The 18146-nt window shown below is 41.6% G+C and overlaps 1 protein-coding gene across 1 annotated transcript in view; it reads left to right on the top strand.

The window, feature by feature from the left end:
- Positions 1–18146, top strand: part of UHRF2 (ubiquitin like with PHD and ring finger domains 2) — a 135483-nt gene that overhangs the window by 57485 nt on the left and 59852 nt on the right. The window contains exons 3-4 of the mRNA XM_089678134.1: positions 11606–11865; positions 15669–15887. Of these exons, the coding sequence (XP_089534260.1) occupies positions 11606–11865; positions 15669–15887 (479 nt within the window). The remainder of the gene's footprint in view (positions 1–11605; positions 11866–15668; positions 15888–18146) is intronic.

Raw genomic sequence — 18146 nt, 5'->3', positions numbered from 1 at the left:
ATATTTCACTGTTGGGATGTTTTGATGTTGGCAAGCTATGCACTTTTGCTGTGCCCTTTTGAGTATTCTTCCCGAACAATCCAACTTTTGTTTCATCAGACCACAAAACATTTCCCAAGTAGCACTGTGGTTTGCCAAGATACTCTGTTTGGCAGACTTTTTTTTTTTTTGGGAGATCAGTTGCTTCCTCTGTGGTGTTCTACCATGGATACACCCTGCCTGTTCAAAGATTTGCATATGGTAGACTTGTGAACAGGTTTGTTTGCCAGTTCCAGTGGTATCTTCAACCCTTTAGCTTTTACTCGTAGGTTTTTCTTTACCTCATTGAGGATTCTTCAATACGCCTTGGGAGTCATCTTGGCTGTGTGCCCACTTCTAGGAAGAGATAACACAGTATTAAAAAATAGTTTATCTGTCAACTGATCGGTTTGTAAATACTTTAAGATTACTTTGGGTCCCTTTCCAGCCTTATGCAGATCAACTACTTTTAAAGTGATACTAAAGTTTTGTTTTTTTTTTTGTTTTTTTTGATTCAAACTTTTAATGTCAATTTAATAGAGAAAATGGAACAGTACTTACAGAATCCACATTACTGCAACAGCAGGATTACACATAAATAGAACGTGGATACGCAGATCCCGTAATAAACAGTATAACAGAAATGGTAATCAATCAAAACAGAGACTACAAAGATCCAAAACTTTCTTGACAATATCTTTCTTTTTCCTTTTTTACGTCTTATTCCTTACCGACCAGATGTAAACAGAAATAGGGGGGAAAGGAACAAAGCCCAAAACATATCTTCAAACAATAAAAAACACATCAACAATCACCTTTTGGTTCACTTGAGACGTCTCATCAAAAAGAATGGGAGATGCACATGAACTCCCCCAGGGGGAGGAGTGGAGCCACACACCTGATATAAAATATCACACCTGCAGAAGTCAGTCCACTTTCAATTGAGGGGGGAGGCCAGGTGTATCCAGCCAACCCTGCCATACCGACTGAAACTTAAGATAAGCATTGCAATGTTGGTAAGTGAGTTTCTCATGTGGGAGTAAAGAATTAACATCATCTATCCATTGCTTACTATTCGGAGGAGCCGATGATAACCAACCTTGCTACCAACTTCCTAGCCAGATATAAAAGTCTAGATACCATAATATACCCTCCTGGTTGGAACAGTTCTTGGTACAGTGCCCCCAAGAGACAATGCAAGGGATCCTGGGAACAGTATATTGCCATGCTAGAGAAATAAGTTGGAGAACCTCACTCCAATATCTATGTAACTTGAGGCAATGCCAGAGCATATGAATGAAATCACCCTGTTGGACTCTACACCTCGGACAATCAGGTGAATCCCGCCTGCCCCACCGAAACAGTTGCACAGGGATCCTATACGCTCAATGGAGAATGAACAATTGAGACAATTTATGAGAGGGAGAAAGAAACTCCCGGAACAGATTCCAGGGCAGCGTCCCAGACATCTCCAGCAAACTCTCCAATATCCCAGGACTACTGCGCCCTGCTCCGGAGACTAACTTGATCCTCTTCTGTAGACAATAGCTGGGAGTATACCCAAGAAATCATGCCCTTCTTATGGGTTGCCTGAGTGACATCCTTAAGAAAAACTGAGTCTGTCAATGTGAGATTAGAGAGCAAAGACTAAGCCTGTATTGCATGGCATAGCTGAAGATAACGATAAAAATGCTTATGTGTAAATGTAAATTCCATTTGCAGTTGAGAAAAGGACTTTAGGATTGCCCCCAAATACAGCTGATATACAAATTTCAGGCCTTGATCCCTCCAGTCATGAAAAACCTCCAGTTTAGCCATTTCTACATATTGCGGATTATTCCACAAGGGAGTACAGGAAAGAAAGCTGGTAATATGAAAGGATGCTTTTACTGTATTCCAGACGCGACTAAAGAGGTCCGCAGTTGGAGCCGTGGATGGAAGGACCAGTGGAGCCATCTCCAAGATGAGAGCCTGCACAGTCTGCACTGTGTACAGCCTGCACAGTCTAAGTCCGGATCAGTAGCGGAGTCCAAAAGTAGTTTTTGGGAAGTTTTCCCTGGTGAGTGGCTTGGCAAAGAACTTTTGAGCAGCCGCCCTCTGCTTCTTCTTGGATGCACGGATCGGATTACTGTTATCTTGCCCAGCCAACTCAGGCAAGGCCCGAGTTTCTTTCCCCCTTTTAGCTATCTCAGATCAGGATAATTGGGGCACCAAGTGTCAGCAGGAGGATCAGAGCACACCCTGGGGACCCAAGATGCCGGAGAACGAGGTGCCAAACAGGATAATTAACCGGATGCAGAGCTCACTGAGCACACTTCTACTGCATGCAAAGCTGGCCACTCCCCCCTTTGTTGTTTTTTTTTTTTTTTTAATAAACTTGTCATACCTACCTGCTCTGGGCAGTGGTTTTGCTCAGAGCAGCCCAGATCCTCCTCTTCTTGAGTCCCCCGCTAGCGCTCCTTGCTATGGGGGCACCCGAGCAGGCGTGCTCCTGAGCCACAGCTGTGCGTGTCCATTCACACACAGAGCCGCTGCTTGGCCCTGCCCCCTCCCTCTCCCGAATTGGCTCACTGGCGGGGGGGGGGGGCTGCTGCTACTACACACAGTGTATTTTTACCTTCATGCATGACCTTGAGCCTTTACAACCACTTTAATCATATGTCTTCACAGAGCTCCTTTTTGAGAAGGATGGTTCACATCAGTTGATGTTTGTGTGTCTTTTATCAATCAAGGTAGCTCTACTCCACGCCTCCCAATTTAATTTCATTAATTGGACTCCAGGGGTGCACACTATAAACTCCAATTAGCTTTTGTTGGAGTAATTCCTCTAGCACTGTGAATGTTTAACGGGTGTGTCAATAGACACAAGAAATTAGAGTTGTTAGTGTGTTGTCAGGTTAAGCACATTGTGTTTTGTCTATTGTGACTTACTGTAGATGAGGAACAGATCACATTTTATGACAAATTGCTGCAGAAAACCTCTTAATTCAAAGGGGTTCACATTCTATTGCCACCGGATAACAAGAATGCAAACTGCAAGTTTTTTCATCTTAAGCTAGACTTAGATGGTTAGAATCTCAGCTAGTTCAGCACAGCATGGGCATGGCTGATTGTACCCAATTCGATTGGTGTACGACTTGGGTACAGCCAGTATGTCAGATTTTTAAATGCAGCTTTGCAGATTGGTTGACTCTTCAGCTGAACCTTGAGGGACCATGCCCAGACCCGATATGGAAGAAGACATTGGGCTATCCTGTAACTGTACTTTGAGTAATGAGCTCACTTTGGCACATAGTTCATCACGCTGAGACAGCTGCAGGGTACATTACAGGTGCAGGACTATGGTCCATCCTTGGTAGAGCTAGAATGGGGCTTGTTCTTAAAGTATATGTCAACTCTTACCTTTTAAACAATTCATTCAATGTAATCTACAAATGCAAGGCAAAACTTGTGTTTAACCACTTGCCCTCCTGAGGATTTACCCCCCCCCTTCCAGACCAGGCCATTGTTTGCGTTATGGTGCTGCATTACTTTAACTGACAATTGCGCGGTCATGCAATGCTGCACCCAAATTTGCATCCCTTTTTTCCCCACAAATTGAGCTTTCTTTTGGTGGTATTTTATTGCCTGTGTGGTTTTTAGTTTTTGCGCTATTAAACATGTCCAGTAAAAAAATTTAAAAAAATCTAATTTTGGCATAAATTTACACCAAAATGTATTCGGATGTCTTTGCTAAAAAAAAAAAAAAAAATCCCAATACGTGTAAATTAATTGGTTTACGTGAAAGTTATAGCGTTTAGAAATGGTGGTGTATATATACTGGGATTTTTTTATTTTTACTAGTAATGGCAGCGATCAGTGACTTATAGCGGGACTGCGGCGGACATTCTGACACTGGGGGGAACTGACTTGGTCTCACTGACATCTCCAGTGACACCAATACAGTGATCAGTGCTAATAAAAAGCACTGACACTGTACTAATGGCACTGGGCAGGAAGGGGTTAACATGGGGGGTGGTCAAAAGGTTAACTGTGTGCTGGAAGTGTTTTACTACGGGGTGGTGTCAGCGTGCTTCACTGTAATCACATTGCTCTGGATGGCTGTGCTGTGCACAGCCATCCAAAGCAGTGTGCCTGAGCTGTCAGGGAGGAGAACTGTTAGTAAACAAAACCATTCTTCTCTCCGTCGGAGATCCTCGGAAATCACCGGGAGCCATCGAGTAATCACTGGCCGGGACCCAATGATTGACGGCCGCAAATGGCGGCACAGGTAGGGGGTGCGTGCAGCTCTCACGCGCCCCCTACCCGGAAATACAAAACGTGTGTGTGTGTGTGTGTGTGTGTGTGTGTGTGTGTGTGTGTGTGTGTGTGTGTGTGTGTGTGTGTGTGTATATATATATATATATATACGTGATTTTGCGAACCCATGCTGCCCTGTAGCAGTATTTCTGCTATAGGGCGGTCTGGAAGGGGTAAAAAAAAAAAAAAAAAAAAACCTTTCACCAGATCTCTGTTCTCAGATCATAAAAGGCTTAGAGAGCTTGGGAGGGAGACTGCAGAGGGCCGTGTCAACAAAGAGAAAACGCAATACACTAAGCAGGGGAATGTGTCAGCACAACTCTTGGCCATTGGAGGACAGGAAGACTGCTCTCCCAGCACAGCCAGAAAACTGACCACATGGGAAGGATGTGCCTCCTATGCCTAGCACGGTCACTTTGAAATAATGAAGACAAGGGACTGGCAGGATCAGCAGGTATATCACACAAGAGAAACCATGCTAAGAGAACATTACACTTTTTAACACAAGATACAACAGACACATATCAGGAATATGAAATGTTGCGGTAACATATTCTGTAACATCGTCCTCTGGTGTTTAAGATATCATGATAAATACTAGGCTTTGTGCCTTTTTATTGTACCACTGTGTTGCTGCCCCCTATCAGTTGTGGTTAGTGTGGAGTGCAGGCTGCAACACTTTTTTTTTTTTTTTTTTGTGTTTACAAACGATTTTATTGAAAAAAAGTAGACAGTAAAACACATTTTCAGATTATATGTACAGCAAAAACAAGGCACTTATGAAAAGTATAATTCAGAAAAGTATATTATAGTAAGAAAGAGAAGAAACAGAAAAAAAGTAGATTGCAAGTACATGAAATACGTTAATGATAAGATAGGTTGAATGAGACATCTGTCAAAAGTATTTGTCAGTCATTTATCACTGGAAACGTTGTTAATCATGCAATAAATGTCTACAATCCCTCCATGACTCCCATTTTTTATCAAATAAGTGCATCTTATCCAGCAGAGTATAATGAATGCGTTCCATGAGCATTACAGCATCAATTCTGTGTAGAATGGAGGCCAAAGGTACAGCATTGGACCACCAGTGTAAGGCAATAGACCATAAAGTGGCAATACACATAGTATGTATCAATCTCATAATGGCATCAGGGACCCCTGGGATATGAGCCCCCAATAGACAGGTCTGTATAGATAAGCGTACTGGGGTACCCGCCAGTGAGGTAGCCACCTCTGATATCCTGCACCAAATCAAAGAAATGGACGGACAATCCCAAAATATATGCACTAAAGTGCCTGTAAGGCTACAGCCCCAAAAACAGAGGGGACGTTTGTGGGAACAATCTATGTAGTCTTGATGGGGTATAATACCATCTAGTTAAAACTTTAAGGGCCGTCTCACGAACAGAAAGAGATCGAGAACTTTTACATATATTATCCACCATGGAATCCCAATCCTCATCCGAAAAAGTGGTACCACTATCCTCCTCCCACCTTTGTCGGTATAAAGGAGGCGTATGGAAAAGACAAAGCAAAGATTGGTGATAAAAATTAGAAATAAGGCCCCTTCCCCCTAGGACAGTCACGGCTGGTACGTTCAAAAAAGGAAACCGGAGAAGACGGTATAAGGCCAAAATGTGATTCAAAAAAGTGTCTAATCTGTCGGTAACGATGGTACTCACGAAGGGGAATATCAAAAAGCACGCGCAGCATATCAAAGGTAATGTAAGATCCTCCTCTTTGAAAATCAGATAATCTGATAAGAGATTGATCATACCACCAATGAAACAGTTGAGGAGAAGAAAAAGCTGGTGCAAAAGTAGGATCACCAAAAAATGAAATACCGGGGGGAATAGGAGAGACCAAATTTAATTTAAATTTGTATGTGGACCAAAGTGTCATTGAATGGGTCACTATGGAGTTATAAAAAGTAAACGATCGTGGGGAGATCCTGGACCACAAAATACCTGTAGGCTGCAACACTTTTAAATGAGTTGTCACAGATAAGGAGCTAATATTGGTGCCACTTTCCGCACCATTCTGGCACAGATCTGTCACAGGGGCTGCTTTTGTGCCTGCATGGCCTCAATCTCCCCAGCCCTGCTGTCCATGAGCCTGCAAAAAAAGCTCTTCCTTCATCTGCTCCAAGTTGGAGGACATTCCTGTAATTCTCATTGCACAAAAGTGGCTCAGAAGGACGCGGTACTTGGACTCTTAGCAGATTCCCCACAAGCTCTTCTAGATCGTTCAAACGTTCTGTCACAAGGGCTAGAAAGACGTGTTTTCACAAAGTCTACCATCACACCTGAAAGGCCTACTTTGCTTGGTGTGAGGCTAGGAGATTTCATCCTACGTAGTGGAACGTATTCCAGTAATGCATTTTGTCCTTCCTCCAGTCTGGTTTTGATGCTTTTTGCTTTTTTTGAGAGGGGGGGGGGGGGGTGTGAACTTGTTGCTGGACAGATTAAAAACATACAATGCGTCGAAAAAGCACTAAATGTGTTTTCTGCAGCTGTGGGTCTTTCAATTAGCAGTTCTTTTTCGGAAATAGCTTTTCCTTATGCTACATAAGGGCAAGGTTGTGCTGATGCCTAAGGCTTCCTTTCTCCATAAGGTGGTTTCCTTTTTCCGTCTTAACCAGAGCATTTGTTTTTTTTTCTCCTTATGTCCTGCTCCAAAACATTCCAAGGAAAATTTTCTACACTGCTTCGACATGGTACATGCTGTGAGAGCCTACCTCTCTACTACAACGTCCTTTTGACAATTGGATTTCCTCTTTATCCTTCCCGAAGGGTCCAGCAGGGACCTTCCTGCTTAACACTCCACCATTGCTTCGTGGATTAGACAGGTTATTATTCAAGCCTGTAGCCTGAAGGATAAGGTTCCCACCTTACCTATTAAGGTGCCGTCTACCAGATCCATTAGGGATTAATGTTTTTCACTATCTGTTTCTCAGATTTGCAAGGCTACTGCCTGATCTCTTCACACATTTGTTTTACCAGCTGGATGTTCAGGCCTCCTCTGATGCCAGTTTCAGACTTAAGGGTGCTCCAAGCTGATCTCTGAATTCAGTCAAGCCATTATCTGACATTTTCCTACATGGGCTTGTTAGCATTTGTTTGCTGTGTTTCCCACCCCTCAGTTGGATTGCTTTTGCACATCCCATGGTTAGGACTAAAATTCTGTGTCCTGCACGTTACTATTTAGAAATGAGTATTTTTGGCTTGTGTAATACTTTTCTTGGGGGGTACAGTACACAGATACAGCCCCCCTTATGATATTCCTTTTGCTTGCTACAAAACAGGTTTGCTGAGCGTAATTTCAATTATACAGATCTCCTTTGTGGTATTAATAGAACTGTCCTTTATGTGTCGTGTGTGGTTTTTTTTTTTTTTTCTTTTTCTAAATTCCAGTTAATGTTACTTCATTTGCCAGTAATGTTTTTTTTTTACTGCATGACCTCTTAACTGTGTAATAGCCTTTAAATAACCATTTAAGCACTTTTGAGCTGAACATGTGAGGCAGTTTATCAGGGTTAATAACACGTTAATGAAAAGTAAACCGTATAAAACATGCCATTGTTGTCAGTATAAAGCTGGGCACCAAATAAGTTTGTCCTGTTTAGGGGAGTGGTGTATTTATCAGGCTCCTTTAACCTACCAGTTTTACAAGAACAAGGTTTTATTTATCTTTAGAACATTGATTGCAGTCATTCCTCTTAAACGCACTTTTAGTTCGGTTTTCACAGATTAACACCTCTTTCTTCAGGATTCACATATTTTTCCAGATTACTCCAAGTTTAAAAAAAAAAGCGGAAATTTTGCATGAAAGCTGTGCAAACTTTTTGTTTAAAAAAAATTTAAATTAACTCCCCAAAAAAGAAATATTGGGGTCTTTTTTACAAGTAAATGACTTAAAGGATTTTTCTCATATCACATTTACGTGCTGCTGTAAAAGTAAAAATATGTAAGATTGCTATTTTAAGATTTTCATATACACATCTTTCCATTTAGTCTTCAGTCACACCAATCCCACTTTGAAATCGTGCAACTTCCAGTGCAGTTGCACGATTTCAAAGTCGGATGTTAGTCTGACTTCAGGTCTGACTTGCAAGACATCTGAGCCTTACTGGGCACATATGTCTATGCAAGTTGCACCTGAACTTGCAAAAAGTAGTGCATGTACTACTTTCAAAATTGTGTCTCTAAGTCAGAATCGCACCAATATGTCCACTTCAATTGCGGACAATAGGCTGCGATTTGTGATGCAATTTGAAACAATCAAATTGCATGACAAGTTGTACAGTTATGACTGGGCACTTAATTGTGTGTGTATGTATGTGTGTATGTGTATATGTGTATATATATATATATGTGTGTGTGTGTGTGTGTGTGTGTGTGTGTGTGTGTGTGTGTGTGTGTGTGTAGGTGTATATGTGTATATATATATGTGTGTGTGTGTATATATGTGTATATGTGTATGTGTGTGTGTGTATATATATATATATATATATATATATATATATATATATATATATATATATATATATATATATATGGGAATACACAATATTTGCTTATTACATACTGTACACACACTCTGTGTGAGGTGGCCCACCAAGTTACACACTACTGCTGCTCTCATCCCAAGTCTATATTCTGGCGGTAGACCCTCATTTAGAACAATTTTTAGTTGATGTATTGTAGGCCATACACATGCCAGTTTTAGTTAGCTTTTGATGTCAGTGTAAAGGAAACATTTGAGAAATTGTTGATATGGTGCATTGATCCCTTTTGGTTCTTTTCCAGTCAAAAGCTAATAGAAATTATAGTGTTGATGGTCAGCGTAATTGTCTTTTCACAGATGTTTTGACAAGTATGTTAACTGGAATTTGACATTCAGATCAGTGTATGAAATTGAATTTTGAAAATGCTAATTTCTTCCATTTAAATAACTCGAGGATAGGCAATATAAACCATCCATTACTACATCCCACTTACACTAAACAGTTGTTATACTTGTGGAATTCCTTACCATTAAAAAGAAATGTCTTAACTGAATGATCAGAAAGGCTTCAGTGTATTTCAAAAGATAACAGCATCTGCTCTACCAATGAGGAGATGTAACAGCAAAGATTACATATCCTCTCCCCTCTCTACAGTAAAAAGAAAGTACAGTTCCCATCAATCTCTGGGAATTGCTTTGCATGTGGGTGGGTATCCTAGGCCTGTATATGTTGAATGTGTATGTGTCCACTTCAACATAAATTGTGCCCCTCATTCTTCATCCATAATGCTCAACACCACACACAAGGACAGTTTAGTTACAATCCTATAAATGTAAAGCAGGCATGTGCAAAATATTTAATTTACTCTTTATAATCTACTTGAAATATTTAATTCTCCTTCTAGGGTTTCTGTTATTAGCTGTGGCTGTGCTCTTTACGGGTAATCTCATCTCTTCTCTGCCAGCCAAAATACTAGACAAACAAATTCAGACAAATTAATGAAAGACTGTAGTCATATGACAAAAGATGACTTCAACTATGTGTCCCCCCCGCGGGGGTGTGGTGGCTGTGCCTGTGTCGTGTCCCCCCCCCCCCCCCCGCGGGGGTGTGTTGGCTGTACCTGTGTCCCCCCCCCCCGCGGGGGTGTGGTGGCTGTACCTGTGTCCCCCCAAACTCCTACCCGTGGGTGTGGTGGCTGTAGCTGTGTGCCACCACATGTAGGTGTGAGGGCTGTACCTGTGTTACCACCCCCCCCCCCGCGGGGGTGTGGGGGCTGTACCTGTGTTCTCCCCGTGCAGGGGTGTGGTGGCTGTACCTGTGTCCGTCCGTCCCCCCGCGGGGGTGTGGTGGCTGTACCTGTGTCCCCCCAAACTCCTACCCGTGGGTGTGGTGGCTGTAGCTGTGTGCCACCACATGTAGGTGTGAGGGCTGTACCTGTGTTACCACCCCCCCCCCCCCCCCCCGCGGGGGTGTGGGGGCTGTACCTGCGTTTCTCCCCCCATGGTCTATCACATAAAATACATTTACATTTACCCCAGCGGGGGTGTGGGGCTTCACCTGTGTTCTTATTCCCCCCCCCCACGCGGGGGTGTGGGGGCTGTACCTGTGTTCTCCCCCTGCAGGGGTGTGGGGGCTGTACCTGTGTCCCCCCACGCGGGTGTGGGGGCTGTACCTGCGTTTCTCCCCCCATGGTCTATCACATAAAATACATTTACATTTTTGGCTGTAAACGACAAAATGTGGAAAATTTCAAGCGGTATGGATACTTTACCAAGGCACTGTACATATGCTAGGAAGGCAGCAATAAAACTATGTAAAGAAGTTTTTGCCTTGAGTTCTGCTTATCTATCGTACATTACATGGCTGTCATTTGTAAGGTTGTATAGGATTTTGGCAAACCGTGTTTTTTGTTTTTTGTTTTTTGTTTTTTTTTTTTTTTGTTTGGTTGGTTGGTTGTTTTTTTGTAAGATATAAACATGTTTGCTCATATTCTGCAATTTGTGTAGGCAGTGAATCACAAAACTGTTGTAGTCTATACACACACCGAATTAATGAAAACCGCAATCCACAGCACAACTATTTCAATGAAAGGCATAGATGATTATAGATAGCAGCCCAGGTATTTGCTTGGTAAGCCAGCACAGGAACCTGATCAGTAGTTAATATTGATTCAGCATATAGAATGCAAGAAAAGGTGTACAGTAGATGCACACTTAGCTGTTAAAAAACCATTATACCAAACAACTGTTGACATGGTTCTTGACACAAATTTCTAACCCTACTTATGACTGAGGTCCTTTCTTTATATGTTGCAGTCATCTGCATCGAATATGTAGGCAACCAGTTGTTGCCTTAACCTGCTGATAACATAAGTCAGATTATGGGCTTCTAATATCATTGAATCTTTTGTAGTTGATTAGCTGTGTGGCTTTGCTTAGCTGGCCATAAACGGAGCAGTTGCAGGAAAGAAAATTGCTGGATTCCCCGATCAACACAGTCAGTGTTGATGGGGAAATGCCTCCTGTGCAGCCATTGTGTTCCTGTTAGAACACAGTGATTACTGCTATCGGCGGTAATAGCCACTAACAGTAATCATTAGCATGTAATATCCGGCAGGCTGGTTGTTCCCAAGTGGATCGATTTGATCCATACATGGTTCAGATGTTGGCTGGTTCAACAGGGACCATCTCTGGTCAGCTTAGGATGGTGTCCATTATGATCAAAGCTTCTGTTACTGTAGTGACATGTGCTTGTATTCATTTTTTATTTTCTTTGTAGATCAATGAGTTGGTGGATGTCCGTGATGTAACCATTGGATCCTGGTTTGAAGCACGTGTTGAAAATGTTAAAAGAGCCTCAAAAGGACAGAAAAATGGCAAGGCTAATGTTAAAGGTGGCAATTCTTTCAAAGGGACTAATGGCAGTTTGAATGAGGACCATTCCATTGAGAATTCTCATGTGTCGGACTCTGGCCCTTCTACTTCTTTCTCGGATTATGTGGATGATGACGATGTATCTTATTTTATAAAATATGACGAGTAAGTACAACCATATGGTAAGAATATTACATATATGCTGATTTTAATATTTGGAGAAATCTATTTATATATCAAACTGTCCTCAGTGCTTTCCATTGTGCTAGACTGTTTTAGGGAACATAAGTTCCTGCAGTTTGTGGATACAAAAAGAACCAGCCTGTACCCTTGGGAAGCTTTGATAGAGACTGAATGAAGGAAAACATACCTTGTCCTATTTTCTTATTTCAGCAGCTTCTGAAACTTCCCCAAGGAAAGAAACAGGTGCTTTCTTTTTAGGATTCAAATGAACGCTATCTGCTGGTTGATATACCTAGCCGGTATACTCCTATGCAGGTACAAATACCAATGGGCTTCATGTTCTATGGACAAATAGAATATATACCATCTCTAAGAACAGTATATACAAAATACTGAATTCATGTTTGGTAGGCAGCCTCCATTTATCATTTGGTAAAATTTGCTTTTAACAGGGCCTTCTTCTAAAAATGATTCCTTCCTTCGACAGCTCATAGATTTTACCATCATACAGTAACAGTGGAGGATTGCTGTGACTGGGGCCGTGGATAAGTGGGTACCACCAGTCGTCCTGTACAGGGCCCAGGTCAGCAGGGGGCAATCAGATGTGGGCAGGGTGGGTGATTGGCACAGCAGGTGGTGGGGCCAATTACTGGAAACGATTGTATGGCACTCTCTGCAGCAGCTGAAAGCTGGCTTCTTCTCTTCTCCCTCCCTGATGGCTTTCAGCTGCTGCAGGGAGAGCCATACAAGGATCAGTTCCAGTAATTGCCTCCGTGCCATACTCATCACCCTCCCTGTGCACTATTAGTTTCCCCCTGCTGCCCAGGCACACAACCCCCATGTGCCTCCATCCCCACAGTGCTGCTGGCTTCCCTCCTCTCCTTTCCACCGGCAGCTGTAAGCACATAATAGGACCCTTCGACATAGAGAGTGGAGAAGGGTCCGATAAATGTCACATTTACCAGCCCCTTCCTTTCCTAAATGAACACAGTGAGTGATCGATACCAATCACTCACTGTTCATTCATAACTGAGGCATAGTAAACTTGTTTTTTTTTGTTTTTTCGGGGGGGGGGATGGCTGTCAGATTGACTGTATGAGGCCCCATGGTTTCTAACAGCAGCCATTGCTGTGACACTTTCTTGGGAAAGCCAGGGTTCTAGAGTAGCAAGTCATTACACTGCGTCTGTGAAGACCACTGTGTTTCAGTAATCTAACTTCAAGCTGCCATACACTGTAAATTGTTGATTACCTGAGACTGCAGAAGGTGTGATCTCTCCCGATAATCGCAATTTACCAACTATTTTAAATTCAGTGAAAAATACAGTAGGAAGTAATTTGCAATAAAGAAGAGAGAGCTCTGGCCTAGTGCAGTATGTCAGACACCATTTCTTAATAAAACTAGTTAAATACCATAGTGTTAAAATTACAAGCATGTGTCAAATACAATACCAAGTTTTCTTTTCAACTCCGTGACAAGCCTTGCTAATACACTGATGCGTTTTGAGGGACAAGCCTTCTTCCTCAGAGCTAAATTACTGACCTATCTGCTTGCCTTTAAATATCCTTTGTTTAATTTTAAATGATTAATAGGCCCTCCACTGATGTGGTAGCACTGCTTTCCAGTATGCTTTAACCCATTGAGGGAAACAAACATAGGACTTATAGACGGAAACATCATAGGATCCTGGGGCAAAAGGGAAGTTACTTTCATGACACCAAGGCAGCTGTGTATAGAAGACTAACAGCTGTTTCTCACCTGTCTCTCGATTGCTCTATCATGTAACCCATCACTCATTGCCCCATAAAGAAAGCTATGTTAGCTTTAACTCGCTGGACCTACCACACATATTCCTGTCTGTAGCACTCCAGTCTCTGTCCGCCATAGAGGGGTCGGAGAGGGAAATTGCCATGATTGCATGAGAGCGTTCAGAGAGCATAATAAAGGGTAAGAATTAGCTGCAAAGAGAGTTGAATAGGTAGACGTCAACCTAATGCCTTGATAGTCCAGGGGTGAGGTTGTCCAACATTATGGAAAACAAATTTGGAGATGAGACCATTTCCGCTTAAAAAGAGATATTCAGCGCTGTTTTATATGCAAATATGTTAACAAGGTACCTGCTTACTGAAGAAGGAAGCAGAGAGCTAGGTGAATAGGCCTTCTGCTGTCACTGTCTAGTGTCAGGCCAGGGGCATGTTAACTGCAGTAGAGAAGGGTCTGGTCACCTGGGTGGATGCGTGGTCTGTCAGGGTTGCATAAATCTCAAGACTGAGTGGACAGAAATGCAAAATCTTTGGTAGGTAATACAGCGCTGGTTTACCCTAAACTATAGGGAGCTTACTGTGTTCTGTAGTGATGTAGCAGCTGGTGGGAGAAACCACAGTGCTCAGCGGGGGAAACACTATCTAACAAGTCGGAAGTGTTGTAGAGCAGCAGTTCCTGGAGCTGGAACATTCACTTGCTCCCTGCAGGAGAAGTGAGTATGAAATCTATTATTTTACAGGTAGCTTCTTATTTGAAGTGTATGTATATCCAAGTTTTGTTTATTGGTTTTGGATATAGCGAGGAAGGGTTACAACTCTAATCAGATTAATTTTTTGGTGGTTTTTTTTCCACTGGGCAGAGTTCCCTTCACTTCCTGGCCTGGAGACACAAGAAGAAATCATTAAATCTTCCTAAAGTGAGCGAAAGTTCTCCAATTTAGACAGCTGTCTTTATAACATTGGCCCAGTTGGATGCTTTACCCCAACTCTTGCTCTGGTAGCAACTCTAAAACTTTGGATTTACCCTCGCTGAAGAGAGAGATTTCATTGCAAATATGGTGAATTTTCCCAATGGGGGCACAGACAGCAATAAAAATTTGACAGAAGGTCCACCCCTTCCCTCTTAAAACTAAACTATGTAAACAGACTTTAATTTTGGGTATGTTAAAGCTCAATTGTTTTCTACCTTTCCAAATTCTTCTTGCCCCTTTGTTTTTATTACATACTTTATTCAAACCCAGAGATGTGTGCTTGTCTATGCAATGCAGGCAGTTCCTGGCTGGTGGGAGGGATCAGCAGTGTGTTCTACATATCTTTCTAAAAGCATTAAAGAACATTGCCACAGTACTCCTCTTTAAGAGCCCCTTGGCCCTGATGCAAACAGTGGGCAGACTCTTGTAAGTTATTAAAATATAAAAATGCCTTAATGGGTAATGAGTGGGCATACCTAGGCAGGCTACATTTTCATTAAAAAAAAATGTCTTTCTAGTCAGTATAATAGGGCAAATACATTTGAAGTGAGACCCAAGGCTTATTAAGTTCTATGGGGTGTAATTATATAACATTTGCATATCAACTCGTCCAGTTAAAGTGCATGTACATTCATTCTGTGGGAAGTGTGGTCCACCAAATGAACATATCTAAATTAACACTTTATGGAGTTTCTTGTTAAAAAATACTTGGATATTTCGGGGAAATGTATGCAATATTTCAGTTAGTAAACCCTAAAAAAGAAAGGTACCACTCAGATACTCCAGTATGTTCCTCCGGCTGGTTCAATAACTGCTTCCAGGTGCTGCTTTTAGCTTGTATGGCTTGGCAAGCTCAGTAGTCAATCCACAACGAAATGGTGCATCCCTGCACTCTGTTGATGTTCTTTCCAGTCACAAGTGTGTCAGATGGCTTCAGCCTGGTCTGCACCCTTGGGTGAACACCTATCTAATGCGTTTCACCCTGTTGAAGGCTTAATTGTAAAGACTAGGCCCTTTTAACAACTGATTTGCTTATTTTCTTCTGCTTTAGTTATCCAGAAAATGGAGTTGTAGAGATTGAGACCTGCAATTTGCGACCCAGAGCAAGAACCATCTTGAAGTTCAATGACCTCAAAGTGGGTGAAATTGTAATGGTGAATTACAACATGGAGACACCAGAGGAGCGTGGGTTTTGGTTTGATGCTAAAGTAACAGAACTGAAGGAACATTCTAGAACTAACAAAGAAGTCTATGCGAAGATTTTGTTGGGGTATGTGACCGCATATTTTTATAACAAATTTCAGTTCCAACAGTCATCTTTCGTAGTGCTGTGCAAAGGGGTTACAAAGAAAGGGAACATTGTACATTAAAGCGCAAGTTTAGTTACAAATAAAAAAATGTGTGAATAAAACAAGATCCGTGAATATCCCGTCCTCCGTTCATTTATTGGGTGTCATTTATAGATGCTATAGTATGGTTTCTATGAATGGAGCAGCTGGGCAGAAAGGATGGGCATAATCGGGCACTCTTGATGAGTGCCTGTCACGGCTCTGTTGGCCCTATTACGCCCTGGTCACACTGGAGAATTACCAATTGTTGTTACCAAGATTACTAATAGAGGAGCCAGTCGTACAAGGGACACATCCTACTGACTATAATGTCCCTTGCACTACTTTTTTTTTTCCAGTGACTAAGCTTGGGCTTTTAATATATACTGTACATGTATGTAGCAAAATGTATACCATGTTTCTCCTGTTTTAATGAGTGTACAATCTAGATATAATGGTACTGATGTACAAATAGAAGAAAAATATAGTAATGCTTTGTAAATTTTTTTTTTTTTTTGCTGTAGTGTTTTTATATAGCAACCCCAATATCTTGTGGTAGTCTGTAGTATACTTTATGCTTCAATACACTACTAAGGATGTCCAGGACTAAGCCAATGCCAAGCACACTGTTTCAGGCTGGTAAGGAGGAGGGGAAAATTCAAGTGTGATTTTCTTGTTCACCAATCTCTTGCAAACTGTGAATAAATCCAAAAGCACCAAGTGACAGAACAGTGCCCAGACAGTGGGGGAGAACAGGAACATGGAGTCTACAAAATACCTATTGCTGTACCACACGTATTGAGAATCACCAAAAGAAGAGGGCTGGCTCTGCAGAGATGACCTTCCAACCTGCATTTAAATAATCACTGGAAACTGTGACTTATGTAATGCTAAAAATCCAGTGTCTCATAAAGCACATACAAGAGGCAGTGCTTTGCAGTGAGCTGCTGTAAACTATATCGTGTTTACCTGTCAGAGCAGTTTTTATTTACTTATTTTTAAACCTTTTGGTTGCTATCAGGTACTTTAGTTCAACAATGTGAATCTCCTTGGCAAGTAGGCCAGCTGATGATTGAATTCATTTTAGGAACGAAATTACACCTAAAACAGAATAGTTTCAGGAAGAAAATCAGAATGTGTCGTGATTTGTTGTCCCTCGAGCCTTAAACAGTATTAAACCCAAAAGCAAACATTTATTATATTCCAGCTTACCAATTCTTAGATATGATGGCTGTATTGGTTTCCTTTTGGCTTTATTTCTTTTTTTTCATGTGGTGATGCAGCCAACAAGTCTTTTTCCGAAGCTCAAACTTTCCATCAGAATGTATCAGTTTACATGGATGAGACCATCCATTTACCACCGGCAGGTGTATTAAAATGATCAGGTTTTATTTATGTAAAACCTTTATCCCAAAAGGGAAAACTGTGCTGTAACTGATTATAAAGTGTGAGGTTTCAATTTGTTGTATTTAAATCTAATACAGACTGACAATGCTGTGTCCTTGGCTCATTCCTCTAGAGTGGTGTCTCACTAATACAGGAGGTGTGTTACTGTCCAGATCATAAGGTGAAAACAGAGGGAAAAAGCCTAAAAAAAGAAAACCAATGCAGCCACCACATCTAAGGATTGGTAAGCTGCAGTATATTATATTTTCTGGCTTTGGGTTTAACACCATTTTAACATACTTACACGCCCAGCAAATCCAATGTTTGGTCCCATGCCACCATCTTCTACATCAAAGGGACCTACTTGTCTTATCCTGGTTAAAAAACAAAAAGGGTAAAAAAAAAACAAAAACTGATGCAGCCACCACAACTGATTGGTAAGCTGCAATATAATACATTTTTGGTTTAATACTACTTTACTAAAGAGAAAATACATTCTACACAATCTGAACTCTAAACCCTGTTGATTTTGCGGCTGTATTTTCCCTCTTTGTTTTCCAATGTGGGAATTGAATGTCTTTGGAATGGACTTCGTGGCTTTTGTTAAGGAAGTCTTCAGTCCATAGCTAGGCATATAAACACAATTGACCGCATAATTTTTGTATGCCTTCCAAAAGTACACATTCCAGAACTCTGATTTTTCTTACACAGAACGTTTCCCTTTAAACATTGTTCCATACCTTGTTCACAGCTTTGCAACAAATTGCACATACCGTTGTTGCCAAACGTTTGCAAACCCTTGGAGAATTAGTAAT

Source organism: Staurois parvus, unplaced genomic scaffold, assembly GCF_062004578.1.
Source record: "Staurois parvus isolate SC_StPar_1 unplaced genomic scaffold, SC_StPar_1.0 ptg000198l, whole genome shotgun sequence".
Lineage (NCBI taxonomy): Eukaryota > Metazoa > Chordata > Amphibia > Anura > Ranidae > Staurois > Staurois parvus.
This window is presented reverse-complemented; position numbering and strand designations above follow the sequence as displayed.